Consider the following 23,509-nt stretch of genomic DNA (forward strand, 5'->3'; position numbering starts at 1 on the left):
AGCAGGGAGCCTGCTTCTCTGTCTCTCTCTGCCTGACTCTCTCTACTTGTGATCTCTGTCTGTCAAATAAATAAATAAAATCTTTAAAAAAAAAAAAACACAAAAAACAAAAACCTTCCAGGGATGCCTGGATGACTCAGTTGGAGGAGTATGTGACTCTTGATCTTAGGGTGGTGAGTTTGAGCCCCACATGGGGTGTAGAGATTACCTAAATAAATAAAACTTAAAAAACAAACAAACAAACCTTCCAACAAACAAAAGTCCAGGACCCAACAGGTTCACTGGCAAATTCTACCAAACATTCAAAAAATTAATACCAAAACTTCTCAAACTCTTCCAAAAAATAGAAAAGGGAACAATCCCAAACTCATTTTACTAAGCCAGCATTATCCTAATACTAAAACCAGACAAGAATGCCAAATTACAAGTCAATGTCCCTGATGAATATACATTCAAAAACCTTCAACAAGGGTGCCTGGGTGGCTCAGTGGGTTAAAGCCTCTGCCTTCCGCACAGGTCATGATCCCAGGATCCTGGGATCGAGTCCCGCATGGGGGTGGTGCGTCTCTGCTTAGCAGGGAGCCTGCTTCTCTGTCTCTCTCTGCCTGCCCTTCTGCCTACTTGTGATCTCTGTCAAACAAATAAATAAAATCTTTCAAAAAAAAAAAAACCCTCAACAAAATATTAGCAAACCAAATTTAACAATATGTTAAAAGGATCATACCCCATGATCAAATGGGATTTATTCCAGGGATGCAAAGATGGTTCAACATCTTAAAATCAGTGAATGATTAAAATCATATGATCATCTCAACTGATGTAGGAAAAACATTTGACAAAATCAACACCCATTTATGATAAAAACTCTCAACAGACTGGTTACAGAAGGAATGTACCTTAACATAATTAAGGGCATAAATGACAAGCCCACAGGGGTGCCTGGGTGGCTCAGTGGGTTAAAGCCTCTGCCTTCAGCTCAGGTCATTATCCCAGGGTCCTGGGATCAAGCCCCGCATGCATCGGGCTCTCTCCTCAGCAGGGAGCCTGCTTCCTCCTCTCTCTCTGCCTGCCTGTCTGCCTATTTGTGATCTCTGTCTGTCAAATAAATAAAATCTTAAAAAAAAAATGACAAGCCCACAGCTAACATCATATTCAATAATAAAAAGCTAAAAACCTTTCCTCTAAGATAGGGAACAAGGATGCCCACTCTTGCCACTTTCCCTGAACATAGTTTTGGAAGTCCTAGCCATGGCAATTAGGAAAGAAAAAGAAATAAAAGGCATCCAAACTGGAATGGAAGAAGTAAAACTGTCACTACTTGGACATGACATGTTATATATAGAAAACCATACAGAAGGGTACCTGTGTGGCTCAATTAAGTGTCTGCCTTCGGCTCAGGTCATGATCCCGGAATCCTATGATCGAGCCCCACATTGGGCTCTCTGCTCAGTGGGGAGCCTGCTTTTCCCTCTCTTGCTGGTGCTTGCCCTTCCTGTGCTTTCTCTCTCTTTCTGTCAAATGAAGGAACAAAATAAAAAAAAGAATAAGAAAAAAGAAGAAAAAGAAAACCCCAAAGATTCCCCCCCAAAACTATTAGAATAAAAGAATTCAGTACTGTTGTAGGATATAAAATCAATTTACAAAAATCTGTTGCATTTCTTTTTTTTTTTTTTAAAGATTTTTATATATTTATTTGACAGACAGAGATCACGAATAGGCAGAGAGGCAGGCAGAGGGAGGGGAAGGGAAGCAGGCTCCCTGCTGAGCAGAGAGCCCGATGTGGGGCTCAATCCCAGGACCCTGGGATCATGACCTGAGCCGAAGGCAGAGGCCTTAACTGGGTTCAGTCATGTATACCATCCAGATAGTCTCAGCACATGACTATCTTAACCAATAATAGCAAGGACTTACTTATATATATCTCAAACATATATCCTTTGGTCAGTTTTGGGGAGTAGGGAAAGTAGAACCCAAATTTCAAGGATAGGGGAGGGGGTGAGGAACTTCTAACTGCTGGGGTCCAGCTCACAGATCAACTGGTAGTCACATCTTCTCAATGACCTCCCCCATCTAGACATTCCAGAGCTTTTAGTATCCGCATCTAAAGGTGGGTAATAACTAAAAAGAAAAAAAAAAAAGTTGATCAGCACTTTTTCACACTAATGTAGTACTAAATTAGCTTTTCTCTCTGAAGTAGACTTTTTTTTTTTTAATTTTAAAGATTTATTTATTTGAGAGAGGGGGTTGGGAGAAGGGCAGAGGGAGGGAGAGAAGCAGACTCCCCGCTGAGTGTGGAGCCCCACACAGGGCTTAACCCCATGACAGTGAGATCATGACCGGAGATGAAATCACAAATCAGATGCTCAACTGACTGCGCCACCCCAGCGCCCTGAAGCAGACCTGTCCTAACTTACCTTAAGCTTTTGAGTCGGCCAGCCTATAGGACTACATGCCTATATTTGAACAGCAGACACTACATAGAGAATCTATCATATAGGATTCAGACCAAGGCCACACAATTTTATTTAGAAATTACAGGTTTATTCATTTTATTTTATAAAAGACATAACTAGACAAAAACACCACTAGGGATATCAATTTTTGTGGCATGATATATATATAAATATAAATACATACACACACACACACACACACACACACACACACTAATATAGGATATCACATGAAGACATATAGGAAATCACATGAAGAAAAAACATAGTATGATGTTTGAAACCAAGGCTGGGTTTGAAAAAATTTCTGATGAAACACAACTAAAACTGTATAAATGACTTGACAATATTAGGTAATGTTCAAGATATTCTGACCACTCTTCTATACCCAATTTACAAAAGTCAGCAAAGAAGGCTTCAAAACATGATCTCTAGTTGTTCTAGCGGTTTTTTGGTAATGATATTGCTTCCTTACGAATAACTACTTTACTCACTCTGTTGAGGTCTTCTCGTGTTAAGGAGTGTGATGAATAAAAGGATCAGTGAACCCTGGTGACAGAGACTGCAACAGCATAATAATACTGATGCTTCCATTTTCTTAAAGCAAAAGAAAACACCAAGTCTGAAAATAACCAGAGGTAGTTACAGTACTGATACAAATTAATACATCCTGAGGCTTAGTCTTAGAAACTATAACACTTTTTCTAAAAGAAAGATTTATTTATTTGAGAGAGTGCAAGAGAGCACAGAAGGGAGAGGCAGAAAGAGAGGGAGAGAGAATCTCAAGCAGACTCCTCACTGAGTACAGAGCCCAAAGCAGGGCTCAATCCCAGGACCCTGAGATCATAAGCCTAACTGACTGAGCCACCCAGGTGCCCCAAGGTACTGCTTTTATGTGTATAATAATCTCGGGTAAAATATCTGAGCATTTGTAAGGTAAACATCTAAAAGTTTTACTATAACGTGCCTTTTTCTGTTCTTTATTCTACCTTTCTTCTTTGCCTATCTGTAAGGCTGCCAGTGAACACCCTCAGGAATTTCTTCATGTCTCAGGGTTTTGAAGACCAACCCCCTACACCCCACAAGGTCGGATGTTTTGAGGATTCACAGGATTCAGCATATCACTGTATCCATGACTATGACTTATTACAACAAAAGCATACAAAGTAAAACAGCAAAGGGAAAGGGTGCAAGGGACAAAGTCCAGAGGAATCCAAGCACAAGCTTCCAGAGTCCTCTGCTGGTGGAGTCACAGAGGATATGCTTAATTCCCATAGCAACTAAGGTGTAACGTGTGAAATGTCCTTCATGAAATCTCATTAGAAATGCAGGGCACCTGGGTGGCTCAGTGGGTTAAGGCCTCTGCCTTCGGCTCAGGTCATGGTCTCAGAGTCCTGGGATCGAGCCCCGGGTCGGGCTTTCTGCTCAGCGGGGAGCCTGCTTCCCCCTCTCTCTCTGCCTGCCTCTCTGCCTACTTGTAATCTCTGTCTGTCAGATAGATGAATAGAATCTTTAAAAAAAAAAAAACAAAAAAAGAAAGAAATGCAGAGCTGAGGGGTTCCTGGGTGGCTCAGTGGATTAAAGCCTCTGCCTTCTGCTCAGGTCATGATCCCAGCATCCTGAGATCGAGCCCGCATCGAGCTCTCTGCTCAGCAGGGAGCCTGCTTCCCTTCCCCTCCCTCTGCCTGCCTCTCTGCCTACTTGTAATCTTTGTCTGTCAAATAAATAAATAAACTCTTAAAAAAAAAAAAAAAGAAAGAAATGCAGTGCCGAGGGTTACTATCATGGGCTAGCCACATAGCTATCTTCTACCATGGACCAAAATTCTAGATTCCCAGAAGGAAAGGTGCTCAGCACAAACCACACTGTACAAACACTTCAGTCACAGTGAGTGCTCTTATCAGTGATAGTGGAAGGAACTCTAGTGAAATCTAAATTCCCAGAAGCCACGCAAGGACCAACTTTGTAAGCAAGCCTTTCAAAGGATAGCAGTTAGGCCTGTTATGTTTGCTCTTTTCTATACATTCAGTAACTATCCCACAGGAAAAATTGACATACTTTCACTTGCAAGAAGACTCTTCTAATTCAGAAACAAGCATTTAAAAAGAAGACATAAATAGAGTTGCTGTCTGAGAAATGGCTAATGCACTCATGTTAATAAACTCTCATAGTTATATTTGATTTTCAAGCGTTTTACTGTGAAGTATAATGAAAATATATGAAAAACAAAGGAAAACTCAATTTGGTCTCAATGAACTTGGACTCTTACTGCTTCAATATAAAGAGGGCTCTCTCAGTACTGCTAGCAGCAGAGCTTACACATGCCCATATTACAACTGGCTAGAAATAGACTTCACGTAATACATACAACTAGGCAAAAATAAAGTTGACAAGTCACTTGGCATTAACAGTTTGGACATGAACTTTAGAAGTACAAGGTAAAGAAGGCATTACAACATCATGTTTATGAAGATAACTTTCTTCTGCTAGTATTTTGGGGATAGAAGAGGAAACTTCCTTTTGTTGTTCTCGCCACTTGAGTATATTCTCTGCCAGTTCTTCTGTCTCAGTCACCAACATATCCATTTTTGCTAAAGCCATACTCTGTAGTGTTTGAAAGAAGGGGAAAAGAGGAGAAGTTACATTTGTCATCAATATATCATTATTATATCATAAATGGTTATGATACCAAAAGTTCACACCTGACCTTTTCTACTGCCTTAATACAAAGGCTTCTTAAAATTGTGTCCTCCCGGGGCGCCTGGTGGCTCAGTGGGTTAAAGCCTCTGCCTTTGGCTCGGGTCATGATCCCAGGGTCCTGGGATCGAGCCCCGACTCGGGCTCTCTGCTCAGTGGGGAGCCTGCTTTTCCCCCTCCCTTCTCTCTGCCTGCCTCTCTGCCTACTTGTGATCTCTGTCTGTCAAATAAATAAATAAAATCTTAAAAAAAAATGTATCCTCCCCACTTATTACAGAACATGCTTTTTCTTTATAAATTCACCTCTTCTTTGTCTTCAATTATCACCTCAACGCAGATGACCCATAATCTGTATTGCAAAACCTACTCCCTTCCTAAAATTCAGTCCCATATTTGTCTATTGAGTATCTCTACCTGAGTGTACATTCAGTATCACAAACTCGATTTTATTGCAATTCAACAATGATTGAAGATTTACTTTCTGTGGAAGGCGTGTAAGAAAACAAGGTCATTAGCTTTTTTGATTTCTTGATCCTACTCACCCTCAAGTCACCAAGGCTAGTTACTTCATTACTTTGGATGTGTCTCTTGTCCAAAGAGTAGACACATTCTAGAAATTTGATGTCCCAAATCTCAAAGTCTATATAATCTTCTGTTTTCCTATGCTTTAAATCTTTTATCTGAATGCTTGTATTTATTCTCCAAGTTTCTCTGCCTTTGGTTCATTTGCCTAGTCCTCTAACCTACAGTTTATCAAACTTTAATGGGTGTAGGAATCACCTGAGGAACTTAATAAATTATAGATTCAGAATCTGAATGTCTAAGGTGAATGACGTCTGCAATTCTGCATTTCTAACAAGCTTCCAGGTGCTGCTGAGCTCTCTGCCCATACTCTGAGTGACTCAGTCTCTTCTACCCAATATTTTCTCCATTAAAGTGTAATTCTGATCAAGTCACTCCTCTGTGCCCTTCTCTAAAAACAAACCAAACCAAACAACCATTTAAATTGTTGAATGTTCCCCAGTATTCAAAAGTCTCAACTTCTTAGTCTGGTTTTCAAGGCATTCCATAAACTAACCATGATTTAATCTCCCTTTCAATACGTTTAAGGATCAGCCAAAGTGGAGTACCACTCTTCCCCCAAACTGCCAACGCTAATTTTCATGTCTTTCCTCACATTGCTGCTTTGGACCAAACTATTCTTTTTGATACAAATTTCACTGATTTTTTCAAGCTTCAGCTCACTACTAACTACTCTGTAAAACTTTACTGAAAGGGCAGCTGGGTAGCATATGCCTTCAGCTCAGGTTATGATCCCAGGGTTCTGGGATTGAGCCCCAAACTGGGCTCCCTGCTCAGTGGGGAGTCTGCTTCTCCCTCTCCCTCTTGCTTGTGTTCTCTCTCTCTCTAATAAATAAATAAAACCTTTAAAAAAATAAAATAAAATAAAAACTTTACTGAAGCATTCTTACCCCCATTCTACTCCCTATCTCCCTAAAGTAGAAACAATCCCTCTGTTTTCTTTGCTTAATAAACAGGACCTTCTTTGTAATTCTCTACTATATCCACTGCACAAAAATAATATTATAAAACAGATAGTATCTTAGAGCTCACTAAACGTTGAGAATTTGAGGGCAGGGACTTGTCATATCTGTTTATCTCTCCTGATACCTATGGCATAACCCCTTGAACAATAAAGTTAACACATATTTATTAAATATTAGAATAAAACAATGTAAAATGACTTCTAAAAAAGCTATAAAAAGACACTTTAATTTTAAAAAATAAGTCATTTAGAATATTAGCCATCAAAAAGTTAAACAAAGGGGTGCCTGAGTGGCTCAGTTGGTTAAGCGTCCAACTCTTGATTTTCGCTCAGGTCAGGATCACAGATTTGTGAGCTCAAATCCTGCCATCAGGCTCTGCACTGGGTGTGGAGCCTGCTTAAGATTCTCTTTCTCTGCCCCTCCCCACCTTCTCCCTCTCAAAAAAAGAAAAAAAAAAGGTTAAAGCAATCACACATTTGAGATTCTGGTATAAAAGAACTAAAGACAGCCAAATGTAATGTGAAGTAGTTGAGATACTTAAATGTTACTGTTAATACTCACCGTTTTCTTTAGATTTTCATCTAAATGAGGGATATTTTTAATTGTTTCAAGATGGTTTTCCAATCTTTCAATGAAAGTTACTGCCAATTCCAGCAAATGTACCATACAGCTAAAAGAGAGAGAAAAAAATCAACTATGTTTTTTTTTTTTAGTTTGTGTTCCTTTTTTTTCTTTTCAATCAGGACTTTTTTTTTTTTTTTTTTATTTATTTGACAGACAGAGATCACAAGTAGGCAGAGAGGCAGGCAGAGAGAGAGGGGGAAACAGGCTCCCCGCTGAGCAAAGAGCCGGATGTGGGGCTCAATCCCAGGATCCTTGGATCATGACCTGAGCCAAAGGCAGAGGCTTTAACCCACTGAGCCACCCAGGCACCCCTCAATCAGGACTTTTAATATAAGAACTACAATCAACCCAGTGAGCCAATAATAACCTTTCTGCATTCATGGAAATACCAGTGATAAAAATGTCATTTTCTTTCACTTTAAGTAGAAATTAACTCGTCATCCATACAGAAAAACAGAGACAATGCTAATTTGGTACCCAACCTAATATGAGACAAAACTTAATGTTAGTAATTTTCTCATATAATTTTCCTAGATTAAATCTCATTCCATTTCAATCTACTCATTTTCCATGAAGGGTGAAGATAATAAAGATAAACGTACTTGATTGAAACTGTCTACACCTAAAACCACTTTGAATCTTCACATTTGCAAAATGCTTTAAAATCATTACTCAGTTCTTCTGATATATATAATGTATAATATATACATTAATGGTATTTTACTATACTGAATAGATAACTGAATATATCCACAAGAATGGGATTTTTACATTTATTATTTTACTACAAGATAACAAATCTGACATTTAAGAGAGAGGTACTGATTTGCTAAGGGTCAGCTAGTGAGGCACTGGTGGAGAAAGTTAGCAATCAGATTCCCAAATGTTTGCTTCTTCACTGTTGTTTATTATTATACTTGCGATACTCGTATGAGGAAAAGAGGAACGGAAAGCATCCCCACTCTATGGACTGGGAAACTGAGGCTAAAACAAATCATTTGCCCAAGGTTTTGAGGCGTACAAACAGCAGAAATGAGAGCAGAACTCATGTTTTTTTCCTTTTAGCCGACATGGTTTTCATCTCTCTCTGCCTACACTCCCTAAGAGAATTTTTACATATAGGTACGATTAACACAACAATAAGTTTACTTCATAGAAAACGGTCTATACATGATAAAAATAATTTTTATCCATCTTACTAGATGCTATTGATCTAATTTCTTTAATTGAATTCATTATATCATTCCCAAAATATAGTGGGCAAAAAGAATGCCTTTCTCTTCACCACAGCTTAACTCTTTAAAAGCAGAAGATTTTCTTTCTGATTGTATGTATCAGCATTAAAAATAATGATAACAGATATAATCACTATATATTGTTTAATAAATTATGCTATGAAATAACTACTAAACAAAAAAAATAATAAACTAAACCCTCAAGAAATATGTGTAACCATTAATTTCAACTCTTTAGTTTAACCTGTGATAAACAGCTTCAATAGGCAAGTTTTCCTGGCACGTGGGTTTCAACAGTCTTTGCCTGAGGGACCTCTTCTCTTTTAGCACCGCTTCCAAATGATTATTCATGCTTTGCAGAGTATGACACTTCTGAGCTATACAAACCAGAAACCGTAATTACAGTTAGCAATATGACAAGTTTTAAAATCACTTATAATTTTTTTTTTGCTTTGGTTTGACACTACCAATGTCAAAAATTAATCCATTTCCCCCTAAGTATCTCCCCTTTGCTATCTTTAATATCAAAATCAGTTTACTTTCAATGATTTTTTTTTTTTTTAAGATTTTATTTATTTAGGGGCACCTGGGTGGCTCAGTGGGTTAAAGCTTCTGCTTTTTGCTCAGGTCATGATCCCAGGGTCCTGGGATCGAGCCCCGCATCGGGCTCTCTGCTCAGCAGGGAGCCTGCTTCCCTTCCTCTCTCTCTGCCTGCCTCTCTGCCTACTTGTGATCTCTGTCTATCAAATAAATAAACAAAATCTTTAAAAAAAAAGTTTTTATTTATTTATTTGATAGAGATCACAACTAGGCAGAGAGACAGGCAGGGAGAGAGAGAGAGAGAGAGGAGGAAGCAGGCTCCCTGCCAGAGCAGATAGCTCAATGCAAGACTCGATCCCAGGACCCTGAGATCATGACCTGAGCCGAAGGCAGAGGCTGTAACCCACTGAGCCACCCAGGCGCCCCGCAATGATTTTCTCTTATTTTGCTTGCTGACAACCAAATCCAGTGCTAAATTCTTTGTCTTCATTGTTCAACTCTATACCTAGTTCAGGTTTTTATAGCCAGAGCCATATTCTTCACATAAAATCTTTTCTCGTCTCTGCCTCTAACATTCTACATGAAATTAAGAAAATGAACATGTCTTCAAGCTATTTCTGATTATTTCAATATTTTGACCAGAATTCAATTAATGCTGCCAATTGATTCTTTTAAATTTTTATTTTGAAAAATTTCAAACTTAGAGAAAAGTTTTATTGAACTCCCACATACATTTCACCTAGACCCACCAACTATTAACATTTACCTACATCTTTCTTTCTTCACATGTATTTTTGCTGACCCATTTGAGAGTAAGTTGTCAATACCATGAACTTTTACCTCTAAAACTTCAGCATGTATTTCCCCAAATAGGAACGTAATCTTATGTAACTACAAGTATCAAATTCAGAAAATTTGACATTGGTACAATACTACCAGTATTTAATACAGTCCATATTGACATATCACCAATAACTCTATAATGTCCCTTATAGCAAAATGAATTCGTAATCAAGTATTCAATCCATGACCACATTGTACTTTGGCTGTTGAGTCCCTCTAGTTTCCTGTAATCTGGAAAGTTCTTCAGCCTTTCTTTGTCTTTCAAGCTTTCCTGAATTTGAAGAGCTCTAACCTGGGTCACTTTTAATGCTATTTGCACTACAACCAACAGAACTTCTATTTGAGCACAGAATATAAGATTTTATTAGCTTTGGGCTAATACCTAAAAAAATTATGGTATATCGTAATTTTATTGCCTGGTGCTTATCCAAGGTAATTCAAGAAAAAGCTGAAATTCCAATGATTACCCATTTCATCAAATTACTTACCCAAAAAGGAAGGATGAACAACATCTGCTGTATCTTTTTCTAGTCTTAAAAGTTCAATTTCCAAGTTTTTCTACATTGAGAAGAAAAATAATATTTAGTTCATGTAGAATGTTTAGTAAAAAAGGCATAGTCTTTAACCCATGAATATGGGGCGGGCCCCACAGGGAGAGGAGGATTTGTTATGAGCCCAGGGAATTTACTGAAGATTTTCATTTTGGTGTTGAAGCCGCACTGCTGCTACTGCTACTACTACTAACTATTACTATGACTATTACTACAAATAAGTAAACACTTACCCAGTTATGTGCTAGACAATGTTCCAAGTGTAAGAGAACTACTGCTGGAATCAATTAATCTTTTTTTTCCTGCACTAGAAACAGAAAGTACAAAGTCCAATATAATATACCTGGTAGATTTCAGCTTGAATATCTGTGATCTGCTGTAGTCTGGAGAAGTTTGCAAAGTAGGAAGCTGATTTCTTGGATATATTTAACATCTCCTATTGGTAAATGAACAGAGAAAGCAGTGTGTCACAAAGTTTCTGTGCGCATTGGAATAGCACCCCCACAGGCTTAAAACATGAGGATTTATTTATTTATTTACCTACTTACTTTCTTATTTTTAAGATCCTATTTACTTGACACACAGAGATGGCAAGAAAGGGAATGGCAGGGAGAGTGGAGAAGGAGAAGGAGGCAGGGAGAGTGGAGAAGGAGAAGGAGGCTTCCTGCAGAGCAGGGAGTCCAACACGGGGCTCGATCCCACAACCCTGGGTTCATGACCTGAGCCGAAGGCAGACATTTAAGGACTGAGCCACCCAGGTGCCCCAAACATGAGGATTTATTACATCCAACAGAGCCCTTGAAAAATGAAGTACAGAGAGTAACAGTAGCAATGTACATTCCTCTTTTTAAAATACTCACTATCTGCGCACCCAAGTAGCTAAGTGGGTTAAGCGTCAGGCAGACTCTAGGTTTTGCCTCAGGTAGTGATCTTGGGGTTCTAAGACTGAGCCCCACATTATGTTCTGTGCTCAGTGTGCCTGGGATTCTTTCCCTCTTCCTCTCCCTCCTCTCTGCACCTCAGTCTGTGCCTGCTCTCTCATTCTCAAATAAATAAATAAACTTTTTTTTTTTTAAGATTTTATTTATTTGAGAGATAGCAGGGAGCCCAACAGGGGGCTTGATCCCAGGACGCTGGGATCATGACCCCAGCTGAAGGCAGATGCTTAACTGGATGAGCCACCCAGGTGCCCCTAAATAAATCTTAAAAAAAAAAAAGTAAAAGAAAGAATTATGTTCTTTTAAAAAAAAGGCACTAAATATTCACTATCAGAAATCTTTTGGCCAAATATTTAAAAAATAAGAAAAACAAACAAGACTCAGTCACTTTGTCCTATTTCCTCAAGGACTATGCACAATACAACTGCATTAGTAACAGCTGATAAGGTTAAGAAGGATGAGCTTGAGCTTAATGGAGAATTACCTCTACACAAATCAACAAAACCGAGCCTCTGACCTTCCTGGGGCTAAAGTCAAATACTTTCCCACCATGGAATGATTTATCTGATTCATTAAATGACCTCTATTGGCTATAATTCATGCATACTGTCTCTTTTCACATACTCACTCTTTTTTTTTTTTAAAGATTTTATTTATTTGACAGAGATCACAAGTAGGCAGAGAGGCAGGCAGAGAGAGAGAGGAGGAAGCAGGCCCCCCGCTGAGCAGAGAGCCTGATGTGGGGCTCGATCCCAGGACCCTGGGATCATGACCTGAGCTGAAGGCAGAGGCTTAACCCTCTGAGCCACCCAGGTGCCCCACATACTCACTCTCTTAAAGGAATGTTTTGTCCAGGTGGAATTATTCTTCTAAAAAGCTTACTCCCTCCTTTTATCCTTTAATTCTATGCAAAATACTGCTTGCATATATTGCCTCCTTAAATTGCAGGTTACTTCAGAATAAGAATATTGTTCATCCCCTGGCTTCATCCACAAGTTTCTGTATCCTCTTCTTCTTTTCAAGAATATTAGCACATTTAGAGATCTTTAGAGATCTTATAGGAAAAAGGGTGGGAAAGGATAGTCTATGAACTAAATGCAGCCCACTGCCTATTTTTGTACAGCCCATAAGCTAAGAATGGTTTTTTAATTTTTTAAAGCTGGGAAAAAAAATAAAAACAGTATTTTGTGACACACGTCCAACATGAAATTGAAATTTCAGGATCCAGAATACACTCAACTGCACCCATTCATTTACTTATTATCTCTGGCTTCTTTCACACTACAATAGACAAGATACAACCATATTGACCTAAAAGCCTCAGATACTCACCCTCTGGTCCTTAATAGCAAAAATTTGCTGACCAATGACAACCGATTTTATAGGCATTCATTGAGTTAGGCTGTAGAAGACTGAAGGATGGATGGGAAGGAAAAGCTTTCTAGTACTAACATATATGTGAAAAGAAGGGAAAGAAGAATCTGATTATGTAGTTTCCTACATAATTGTGGAAGATCTTAATGGCTATGACAAGCAATTATAATGCAGGAAATTTGAGTAATTCAAGGCTTTGTGGTGAAGAAGTAACATGATGATATATATCTTAGAAATTTAAATGGGGATGGTATGGAAAATAAAACTAATTAGGCTTGGGGGCAGTAAGGAATGGGGAGTGACTAATGCAGATGGGGTTTTCACTGGGGTTGATAAAAAAAAAAAGTTTTGAAAATAGTTGCACAACACTGTGACTGTACTTCATGCCACTGAATTGTACACTTTAAGAATGGTTAACATGGTAAGTTTTATGAGCATTTCACCACCAAAAAACCCACCACTGGAGCACCTGGGTGGCTCAGTCAGTTAAGCATCTACCTTGGGATCCAGCCCTACATTGGACTGAACCTCCCATCAGGCTCCCTGCTCAACGGGGAGTCTGCTTCTTCCTCTGCTCCTCACCCTGCTCATGCTCTCTCTCTCTCCCACTCTGTCTCTCTCTCAAATAAATAATAAAATCTATTTTAAAAAGGGCAAATCCTGGCTGATATGGGGTACTAGGGATAAAGTCAAGTCAATACTGACTCTGAGGATCCCTAGTGACTGGACAGATAGATATGCCATTCAATGACGAAGATAACACAAGTTATTTTACTGATGGCAAAACCGAGGTTTGGGAGAGCAAAGCATGAGTTTAACTTCATTCTATAAATATGTATCATGGCTGAAATGAGGATGAATCTAATCTACTGAATTCCCATCATATCAGCATAACTCTTTTACTCTTCTTTCTGCTCTTAGGTAGAAGATCAATGAAAAGTAAAACATCTCCCATTCCTCACTGTAACTTACTGGTAGTCTGGTATCTCCTCATCCCTCCCTGCGTATATGCTAATCTTAAGTGAACACATGCAAACGAGTAAACTGTTAGGTTCAACAGCAGGGTAATGGAGCTTAGCCAAGAACATGTAAGAGAAACCAATGGAAAAGTAAGAATGTTTGAGAGCCAAAAGGAGAGAGGAAAGAAAGAGTAGCCAAATTTCTCTAATAAAACAGAAATTCTAACATTTGAGGATTGTGACTTAACCTTGTATCTTAAAAAAAGGAAAAAAAAAGGCAAGGATTGGGACTACAGAAAAGTTTTTACTGTTGACTACTGCCAATATATATTATACACTTTATATGCCAGTAGGGTAAAGGGACACCGAAAATGAAAGGATCCTGAAAAAGGGAGTCTGTTTAAGGTATTTCTGTTCATTCTGATGCTAGGCACAAGAAGATGAAATCCAAGACTTTTCTGTATAATATAAAAATCCTGATAACACTGTACAAAGTATATATATGTATAAACTTGTGTTTGGGGGCACCCTTTCTTCTTTTTTGTCCTTTCTACTTCATACTGAATTCTAGCTGAGGGACATTAAAAGGGAGGCAGTATAGCAGAGAAATTAAAAGCAGAGTCTTTAAAGTGGGGGAGGGGATACAGAGGTGGGCAGGACACACTGAGAAAATAATATATATATGAATGTATATATTTATACAGAATTTACATAGAAAATTTATATATATAAATGTATAAACACACATATAAATAATATCTACATATATCTCTATATAGTGTATGTGTATGTATTCGATCGACCTACCATAACTCACTAAAGCTTGCCAGAAAAATAGCTAGGATGTAAGGCCATTAAAGTAGTCCTAGGGCATAAAGGAAAACAAATACCCCATTTACCCCACAGAGAGTTAGCTATACTTTCTTCCACTAAATCATTGCCCAATGGATAGATCAAAACAAAACACAACAAGTTATGTTTTCTGGAAGAGTTGCATCATATCACAATTTCAAGCATCACTTGATTTTTTTAATGCACATGGGATGATGCGCACTTAAGGGATAGGCTAAAGAGATCATATAACATCATTTTGAAAGAACCAATGCTAAATCCTCCTAATAAAAATGGGTCTTCATATGTAAAGTTTGCTTAAAGTAAAATCATGCTACAAATCTGTAAGGTTTCCTCATTGGGACTAGTTGTGTAGTAAGATTGTAAGATGGTCTTAAAGAGATTTTTACCTGTAGGCAAAGCAGTTAACTGTCCAATTAGTGATACTTAAAGGACACTAGACAATGCTCTTCACAACAACTTCCCCCAACAAATACCTGAGTTATCAATGTCAAAATTCTCTTAGGTGTTTATTTCTTCTACCAATACACTCTAGAGGGTAAGTCCCAAATGTCTTACAGTAGGTTTACCAAATTACTTTGTTACAGAACTAAACAATGTAAGTGAGACTACCAGGCGATTTGGTAGGAAGAAAACAGGAGGTAAGAGAAGGTGAGAACTGGTGGAGTTCTATAGTTATGTTCTGCCTATTTTCCAACGCATTCATTTGTACCCCCTCCCACCCCCAATCCTTAAGATCTGGTTACTAGAACCTCCATTAATCTACAGGAATTCTTCATCAGAAGTTTAAACTTTTTCAAGATAGTGTCATAGTATCACCTATCACAGTTCATCCCAGAGATGATACAATGTGTCAGAAAAGGGAGAGCACTGTGATCTGTTTCACTGGTTGAGTGACCTTGGGTAAATTTCTTGCTCTCCTTACGCCTTAGTTTCTTCATTAAAAAACAAAACAAAACAAAACAAAACAAAACAAAACAAAAAAACCTTTGAGAGTGAGAGAGGGAGAGAGAACGCGCATGCGCAAGCGAGGAGGGACAGAAGTAGAGAATCATGAAGTAGACTTCCTGCTGAGCGGGGAGCCCCACATGGGGCTCCATCCCCAGGCCCTCGGCCGAAATCAAGAGTCAAGAGTCTAAGGCTTAACCAACGGAGCCACCCAGGCGCCCCTTTACATTCCTCATCTTAAAAATCAGTGTACAGTAGGGGCGCTTGAATGGCTCCGTCCGTTAAGCCTCCCACTCTTGATTTCGGATCAGGTCTTAATGTCAAGGTCGTGGTATGCAGCCCCAACCTCCTGCTCAGCTGAGCAAGGAGTCGGCTTGAGATTCTTTCCCTCTGCCCCTCCCCACCCTCTTTCTCTCTTTAATCAATCAATCTATCTTTTAAAAAACAGAGTAAGGTAAAATTCTCTAATGACTCTTCTAAATATCTTCCATCATGTTCATACAGCTAATCTCCACGGATGATTTTACCTTTCTATTTTTCCATTTCTTTTTTAGTGAAAACCTTCAACTTGCTCGTTATCTCAAAATTTCTTTCCCTCAATCTCACTTTCCCCATTCCCTTTTCACTTCTGCCACTTGGATTCCATTATTCCCGCGTATCTTTAATTTCTCCCTCTACTGGCTCCTTTCACTTTGGCATATTAACATGTTCTTTTTGCGGAGCCTAAAACTACAACTAAAAAGCTGGGAATAATGTGCCTCTTCTCTGATAATTACTCCCCTCCTGCATTCACCTTCCAAGGTCTTCCCGGTACTTCTCAACATTTTAAAAAATTTTCTTTATTTTTTTTTTGCCTTTAAAGTTGTGTGCTTTCCCTGAAGCTCTCCTGTACCCAGCATCTCCCACCCCAAATATGCTTCAATACCTCAAACAAGCGTTTGGGAGCGTTTAACACTTAATCGTATTTCCTAACCCCGGCACTCATTACTATACAGAGGCGCTATCACTGGGTGAAAAAAAGCAGGAGAAGACTGATCTTTATTATCCCTCAAGAACCGACCGAGGATAACTCGCCCGCAGACACTTGAAACATCCTCTGCTCGGAGCCCCGCTTTCGCACAACCACTACAGAACCGTCACTACTGTTGCCTGGAAGGGCCTCCATTGGCCTCTACTCCACCACAGCCCCCACCCAGCACCCTCACACACAGGCCCGCCGCCCAGCACCACCACCTCACAGCCATCTTCTGTCGCCACCGCCGGCACCCCCTTAATGACGCCATCGCCGTCCACGCACCTGAGTGACCACCCCCGAAGCAACTAAATGGCCCAGCAGTAGCCCGGCAGCACTCGGAGCGGACGCGGGCTCCCAAGGGTTCGCAGCAGACATGGCTGGGACCCACCTCCCCGGCTCCCGCGATGAGTGAGTGGAACGCACGGTGACCGCGCGGCGCGGATCGATGACGTCACTGGGCGTTTCCGCCCGGGTGGAAGCCCAGGGAGCTCATCCCGGGCGAGCGCGGGCCGCGGGTCTTCCCTTGCTGAGCTGGCTGTGAGCTGAGGGGTAGGAGACGAGTTCCGCGCTCCCTGATCATTTGTAGGCTCTAGCGGCGTCAGGCCTCAGAACAGCTGTAAAACTTATTGGGCGTGGTGGTCGGGCTGTTCTTCCCTTTCTTCCTTGCCACTTTTAGTTGATCCCCAAGATCTAGGAGTCGGCAGGAGGTGACAGCTTGGCCAAGAGACCCAGCCGAGAGGCGGATGGGGTGGCTGGGTGCCTGGACTGAGCGGTGACAGCTGCGCTTCCTTCCGGCAGGGACCTGAGCCGCGGTCCTAGGATGGGAAACAGTGCCCTCCGCGCTCATGTGGAAACCGCGCAGAAAACTGGTGTCTTTCAGCTTAAGGACCGTGGGCTGACCGAGGTGAGACTGGGAGGGGACGGACCAGGGAAAATAAAGGGAGAGGGACTGCGGGGGTGGCGAAGTTAATCGGTGAGGGATTCTTCGCGCTGTGAACCCCTTTCTCCAGTTCCCCTCAGAGCTGCAGAAGCTGACCAGCAATCTAAGGACCATCGACTTGTCCAACAACAAGATCGAGAGCCTACCGCCTATGATTATAGGGAAGTTCACTGTGCTGAAGAGCCTCTCCTTGAACAACAACAAACTGAGTACGGCTTTTGCGCCTGGGAAGCTTTTGCTAGTGATCAGCTGTTAAGAAGGTTTTCTCTTACAAGCTGATTTTTGTTGTTATGAAACCGCTCTGAGAGCTAAAGACACAGAGTGCTTGAAGCTATCTCGTAATTACATCTACACGCCTCCTCTGGTGTGTAATGATTGGTACTGGCTTAATTTGGACTTGAAAGAGAAGACCATCTTTGGGATGTAATGTAAACAGAGCTAATTTTGCAAATTTAAAAAAGGGGATGGAGTGGGAAGGGGGAGCCCACAAAATTGCTGTCGGATTCTGCAGAGGTCCTTTTATAAAAGGAGCCCAATATACACATAAATGCTTTCCTGTATTTTGATGGCACCCTCACTTTCTGAAGACTATGTTGGTAAAATGCAATACTTAAAAATGGCACAAAATGTTGGAATTTTATTGATTTTTATTGAATTTTGATAGGAGGCATATAAGGTGGCCATGTAGTTTTTCTAGACTTTGTCTAAAGTGTGTCTCAGCTGTATCATTCAGGTTTTTAATTTTTTTCCTTGCCAGCTGTTCTTCCTGAGGAGTTATGCAATCTGAAAAAATTAGAGATGCTAAGCCTGAACAACAACCACTTGAGAGAGCTACCATCTACCTTTGGGCAACTGGCAGCCCTCAAGACCCTGAGCCTCTCTGGGAACCAGCTTCGAGCACTACCACCACAACTCTGTAGCCTCCGGCACTTGGATGTGGTGGATCTCTCCAAGAATCAGATTCGGAGCATACCTGACATAGTGGGAGAGCTGCAGGTCATCGAACTCAATCTCAACCAGAACCAGGTCTAGAGCTTAAGGGTTTTTTCTTACATCATGTGGGTTTACAGTCTTCTGTAATCCGTTGTTCTCTAAACTGTAGTCATGGAGCTGGGTATCAGAGGCTAGATGAACAGTAAAGTCTATGGGCTGGACTATTTCAAAGCTCAAAGTGCTATAGAATTAGTTGAGACACTGTGTGTGTGTGTGTTGCGTAGGTGTTTTTAGGAGAGTGGGATGGGTAATGGGGTTGGATAATTTCAAAAGTTAAACTGTCTCACAAATCTTGAAGAATTCAGAGCCTCTTCAAATATGCCTCTAATCATCTTGCAGGGAGCTATGTCAGGTAGAGTGGAAAATAGGCTTTTTTTTTTTTTTTAAGATTTTATTTGTTTGACAGAGATCACAAGTAGGCAGAGAGGTAGGCAGAGAGAGAGAGAGGAGGGGAGACAGGCTCCCTGCTGAGCAGAGAGCCGGATGCGGGGCTCCATCCCAGGACCCTGGGATCATGACCTAAGCCGAAGGCAGAGGCTTTAACCCACTGAGCCACCCAGGCGCCCCTGGAAAAGAGGCTTTAACTCACAAGTTTTTGGAGTTGGACAAGACAGATAATTCATTGTCCCTTTATTGACCTCTTTCTCAAGCATGTCCTGCTTTTACTGAAAATTCATAACTGACAGGCTTTCTGGCCCATTTCATTGTTGGACAGCTTTAATTGAAATCTTTGAAATTGGTTTCCATTACTTTGGAAGCTCTTTGGTTAATAAGTATCTGGAGAAATAATCCTTGGTCAAGACGTAAGGCGTAAATGATGAAACATTAAACATAGTGAGACTAAGTGGCCTTTTTACTGCATACAATTCTAGATTTGCATAGTCCAATACAACCACAGCACATGGGTGTTAAAATTTAGATTTAAATGTGCTATGGTGAGTGCTGTGAAGTGTGTAAACCTGGCGATTCACAGACCTGTACCGCTGGGGCTAAAAATACATTATATGTTTATAAAAAAATAAAAAATTAAAAAAAATAGATTTAAAAATTAAGTTCCTCTTTGCCACTAGCTATATTTCAAGTGCTCAAAGCTGTATGTGGCAACCATATTGAACCACAAAGATAAACATTTCAATCACTGCCAGGTTTTATTGTATAAAACCATCCTAGATTGTAGTAATCTTATACTGTGATAAAATTCAGTCTGTCTTTGAGATTGCCTCACCTTTTCTGTGAAAGTGGATATTCTTTGTTTTAAAAATATTTATTTACTCATGAGAGACAGGGAGAGAGAGAGAGAGAGAGAGAGAGGCAGAGGCAGAGAGAGAAGCGGGGCTCAATCCCAGGACCCCCAGGATCATGACCTGACCCAAAGGCAGACACCTGACTGAGCCATCCAGGCACACCCAAAAGTGGATATTCTTGTATGTTGAACTTTTTGGGGAAAAAAATTGTGATTATTTGAAAAAAACTTACAGAAAAACCTTAAGAAGTACTAATTGCTCAGTCACCCCATTCACCTACGCTGCTGCCCTATTATCACTGGTTCTGAATTTAGTGTGCACCACATTAACCCGAAGAGCTTGTGAAGACATCACTGGGTCCCCACCCTCCACATTTGTGATTCAGTAGGTCTGGAGTGGGGTCTGAGAATTTACATTTTTTAAAAAGATTTTTATTGGGAATCTTGGGTGGCTCAGTTTGTTAAGCGTCTGCCTTTGGCTCAGGTCATGATCCCCGTGTCCTGGGATTGAGTCCCAAATTAGGCTCTTTGCTCAGCAGGGAGCCTGCTTCTCCCTCAGCCTGACCCTTCTCCTGTACACATGTGCACTCTCTCTGACAAAATCTTTAAAAAAATTAAGATTTTTTTTTTATTTTTTTTTTTAGAGAACACACGTGCATGTGCACACACAAGCAAGGGGGAGGGGCTGAGGGAGAGAATCTCAAGAAGACTCCCAGATGAATGTGGAGTCCAACATGGGGCTCCATATCAACCCTAAGATCATGACTTGAGCCAGAATCAAAAGTCGGATGCTGAACTGACTGAGCCACCCAGGCACCCCTGAGAATTTATGTTTGTAAAAAGTTCCCAGGTGATGGTCTAAAATACCAGGCAGGGTAAATAAAATGTGATGAGTTAGAGAATTTAAAGGGCAAAAGAGGTGAATGAATCAAAGATTAATTGTTCAAGGACCTAAAAGAAGAGTGGTGCTACTGAGTGGATAAATGGATAAACTGAGTTGATTATAATGGTGACTCATCCCAACTGAAATGTTTTACTGAAAATTAGACACACAGGAGAAAAATAGACGTGAGCAAATATGAATGTAGATAAAGATTTTCAGGTCTTAACAGAAGTGATAGCTTTAAGAAAGGATGAGCTTTTAAGGAGGAAGTTTAGGGAAAAGATCCAATATTAAGTATTAGACTGCTGCTTGAAAATGTCCATAGGCGGGCGCCTGGGTGGTTCAGTGGGTTGAGCCTCTGCCTTCGGCTCAGGTCATGATCTCAGGGTCCTGGGATCCAACCCCTCATTGGGCTCAATGCTCAGTGGGGAGCCTGCTTCCCCCTCTCTCTGCCTGACTCTCTGCCTACTTGTGATCTCTCTCTCTCTCTCTCAAATAAATAAATCTTAAAAAAAAATGTCCATAGGAACAAGGGGTGGGGAGCCAAAAATCAGGAATAATTCAGAAGAGAAGTCTACTATTTAGGTACAAGAAGGAGTTTCAAAGAAGTGGTAGATGGTAGTCAAATCCAATAGGGAGTGAGGACAGTGAATCCTTGACTTCGGCAGTATAGCAGCACCGCATCTATGTACACATAAAAGATTGTCAGTAAATGTAAATGCACCAAAACGTTTATGGTGGCAGATTAGAGGTAACTTTTTTCTTTAAACTTATTTGACTCTCTTATTTTCTGTAATCAACAGTACTTTTATTAGAACATTTTTGTTTCTAAAAAGCCACTGGTAACCTTCAAACAGCATCTTTTTTTCCAAAAAGTGGAGGAGGAGTAACAGAAGCTAGATAGCACAGGCTTTGGGAATGAGTGGGTGGTGAGAAAATGGAGGTGGTAAAAGAACTAGGACAAATGGTCAAGTTTTTAATTTAGTAAAAAAAATATATGTATATAGTAATGCTTTTTCTTTTTCTTATGATTCTTTTGTTGTTCAATAGATATCACAGATCTCAGTAAAGATCTCTTGCTGTCCTCGCCTTAAAGTTCTTCGCCTGGAAGAGAACTGTCTTGAGCTCAGCATGCTTCCACAGAGTATTCTCAGTGATTCCCAGATCTGTCTGCTTGCTGTCGAAGGCAACCTTTTTGAAATAAAGAAACTTCGAGAACTGGAAGGATATGATAAGGTATGTATTAGTGTACTTCATCACCGTTCCAGAGATGACAATGGTGAAACTACATGAACATTTATAGCTACAGGATGTATGCATAATCCTGTTTATGTCAGCAGGATTTGTTCCCCATTTTGGAGGTGGATTCTAAAAATTGGCCAAATAGTATTGTGCCAAGATAACTTTTCTTCCAAGTAGCTTATTGTAAAGCATTTTTGTCTTTTGATGGGTGTCCTCTTAAGATATAAGGGAAAAACCCAAAGCTGTGTGCTTTAAATCTGCATTTAGAATAGGTCAATTTTGTAGGAAATGAAAAAGACCATAGCCAATAAAATCCTAAATGAAAAAATTACAAAACCCTAATTTTAAAAAAAGGCTAATATTTTCATATACCAAAATACCATATTCTTCTTTTATAATTTTTTAGTACATGGAGAGGTTCACGGCCACTAAGAAGAAATTTGCATGATGTTCTCCAGGAGCTCGGGAAACTTACAGGACACTGACATGGAATCTCTTGCAATCTGGCTGAATCAGAGGCTCCTGTTGTCAAGGATTATCTGCAGTATGGAGATGATGCTCCCGCAGATAATATTTCAATGATCTTTTTCCTTTCCAGGGCTCGTCTTAAGCAAGCTAAAAAATCAAGGGACAGTGAGAGTCCTCCATTTTGAGTCATGGATAGGATAAAGGACAGTGTTGATCATCAAAACCATCATTAGTCTGGCTTTAAGAAAATCAGTAGCTCATTACTATTTACACAATGAAGGATGCTGCTTGGTAACAGAACCACTCCATATCACAGCTTGAAATTTCATGTTTAGTTTCAGTGTATGAGCGCTTTCATAAAGTCAGTTGCCATTCCACCTGTGTTAACATTTCATATTTTTATGAAATTTAAATAATTTGTGAGAGGCTACCATGGTTAATCTAAGGGCTTATGATTTTATTTCAGTCCATCAGTTCAATTGCAGTGTTTATACTTGGAAGTTAGAATGTACATAAATATGTGACTGTCTTGATTAAAAGTGTACTGTGTCAGAGAAAGCACCAACACAACACTAAGAGATGTTCCCCAAGGCTGCAGTAGCAAATTTTTTACTATTGCATGTGCCTTATTGGTAGGGGGCTCTGAAGAGCTAAAATCATATATGCAAAACTTGTAAGATACAAAGGGTTGTCATAATCAAGATTTTCCTGAAGCTTTGTTAGAAATAATCTTATTTCTGATAATCCTTTTCCCTCTTTGTATTTATAATTCTAATCAAATTACCTATAAAAACTACTGCTACAATATTTTAAAATAACCTATGTTTATAAAGTTTATTCTCTGGATGCAAGAATACACTAAATAAAGAATTTTTAATGAACTTCGGCTGGAAAAAGGGCTAATCCTTCAAAGGAAGAAGGCAGAACTTTAACTTGTATGTGGCCCTTTGAAAGTAAACTGAAAGAAATGTTTCATGTTCTTACTGAAATGTCTTCATGTGACTGATAAACACCTTGCAAGTACTGGAACCAGGCTTATTAAGAGAAACTGAAAGTACAAAGGTAGATGACTTCTGGTTGTTACTGACATGAACATTTCAGAAACTACCACTCAAATGTTCAGAGGTTTTGTATTTGCCAGGGCAATTTAGCACGTATTGTCAG

At 39.9% G+C, this 23,509-nt stretch overlaps 2 protein-coding genes across 5 annotated transcripts; one reads left to right on the forward strand and one right to left on the reverse strand.

Moving 5' to 3' along the window:
* Positions 1 to 4,633: 4,633 nt before the first annotated feature.
* Positions 4,634 to 16,992, reverse strand: HAUS2 (HAUS augmin like complex subunit 2). Of its 4 annotated transcripts, none has more exons than XM_032856727.1 (6): positions 16,859 to 16,992; positions 10,834 to 10,926; positions 10,428 to 10,497; positions 8,801 to 8,933; positions 7,259 to 7,367; positions 4,634 to 5,057 (listed from the first exon to the last, which is right to left on the reverse strand). In XM_032856727.1, the coding sequence occupies exons 1-6, from the start codon at positions 16,949 to 16,951 to the stop codon at positions 4,848 to 4,850; spliced, it is 708 nt and encodes a 235-aa protein (XP_032712618.1). In that variant the 5' UTR covers positions 16,952 to 16,992; the 3' UTR covers positions 4,634 to 4,847. The 4 variants fall into 4 exon arrangements, with proteins under 4 accessions (XP_032712618.1, XP_032712617.1, XP_032712619.1 ...); XM_032856726.1 differs by lacking the exon at positions 16,859 to 16,992 and adding an exon at positions 16,622 to 16,804; XM_032856728.1 differs by lacking the exon at positions 10,834 to 10,926.
* Positions 16,993 to 17,005: 13 nt separating this feature from the next.
* Positions 17,006 to 23,226, forward strand: LRRC57 (leucine rich repeat containing 57). Its single transcript, XM_032856724.1, has 6 exons — positions 17,006 to 17,125; positions 17,375 to 17,480; positions 17,587 to 17,725; positions 18,274 to 18,542; positions 21,686 to 21,871; positions 22,284 to 23,226. Exons 2-6 carry the CDS (start codon positions 17,397 to 17,399, stop codon positions 22,323 to 22,325), a joined length of 720 nt encoding a protein of 239 aa, XP_032712615.1. The 5' UTR covers positions 17,006 to 17,125; positions 17,375 to 17,396; the 3' UTR covers positions 22,326 to 23,226.
* Positions 23,227 to 23,509: the final 283 nt, after the last annotated feature.

Source organism: Lontra canadensis, unplaced genomic scaffold (genome assembly GCF_010015895.1).
Source record: "Lontra canadensis isolate GAN:19392208 unplaced genomic scaffold, GSC_riverotter_1.0 scaffold12, whole genome shotgun sequence".
Classification (NCBI taxonomy): Eukaryota; Metazoa; Chordata; class Mammalia; order Carnivora; family Mustelidae; genus Lontra; species Lontra canadensis.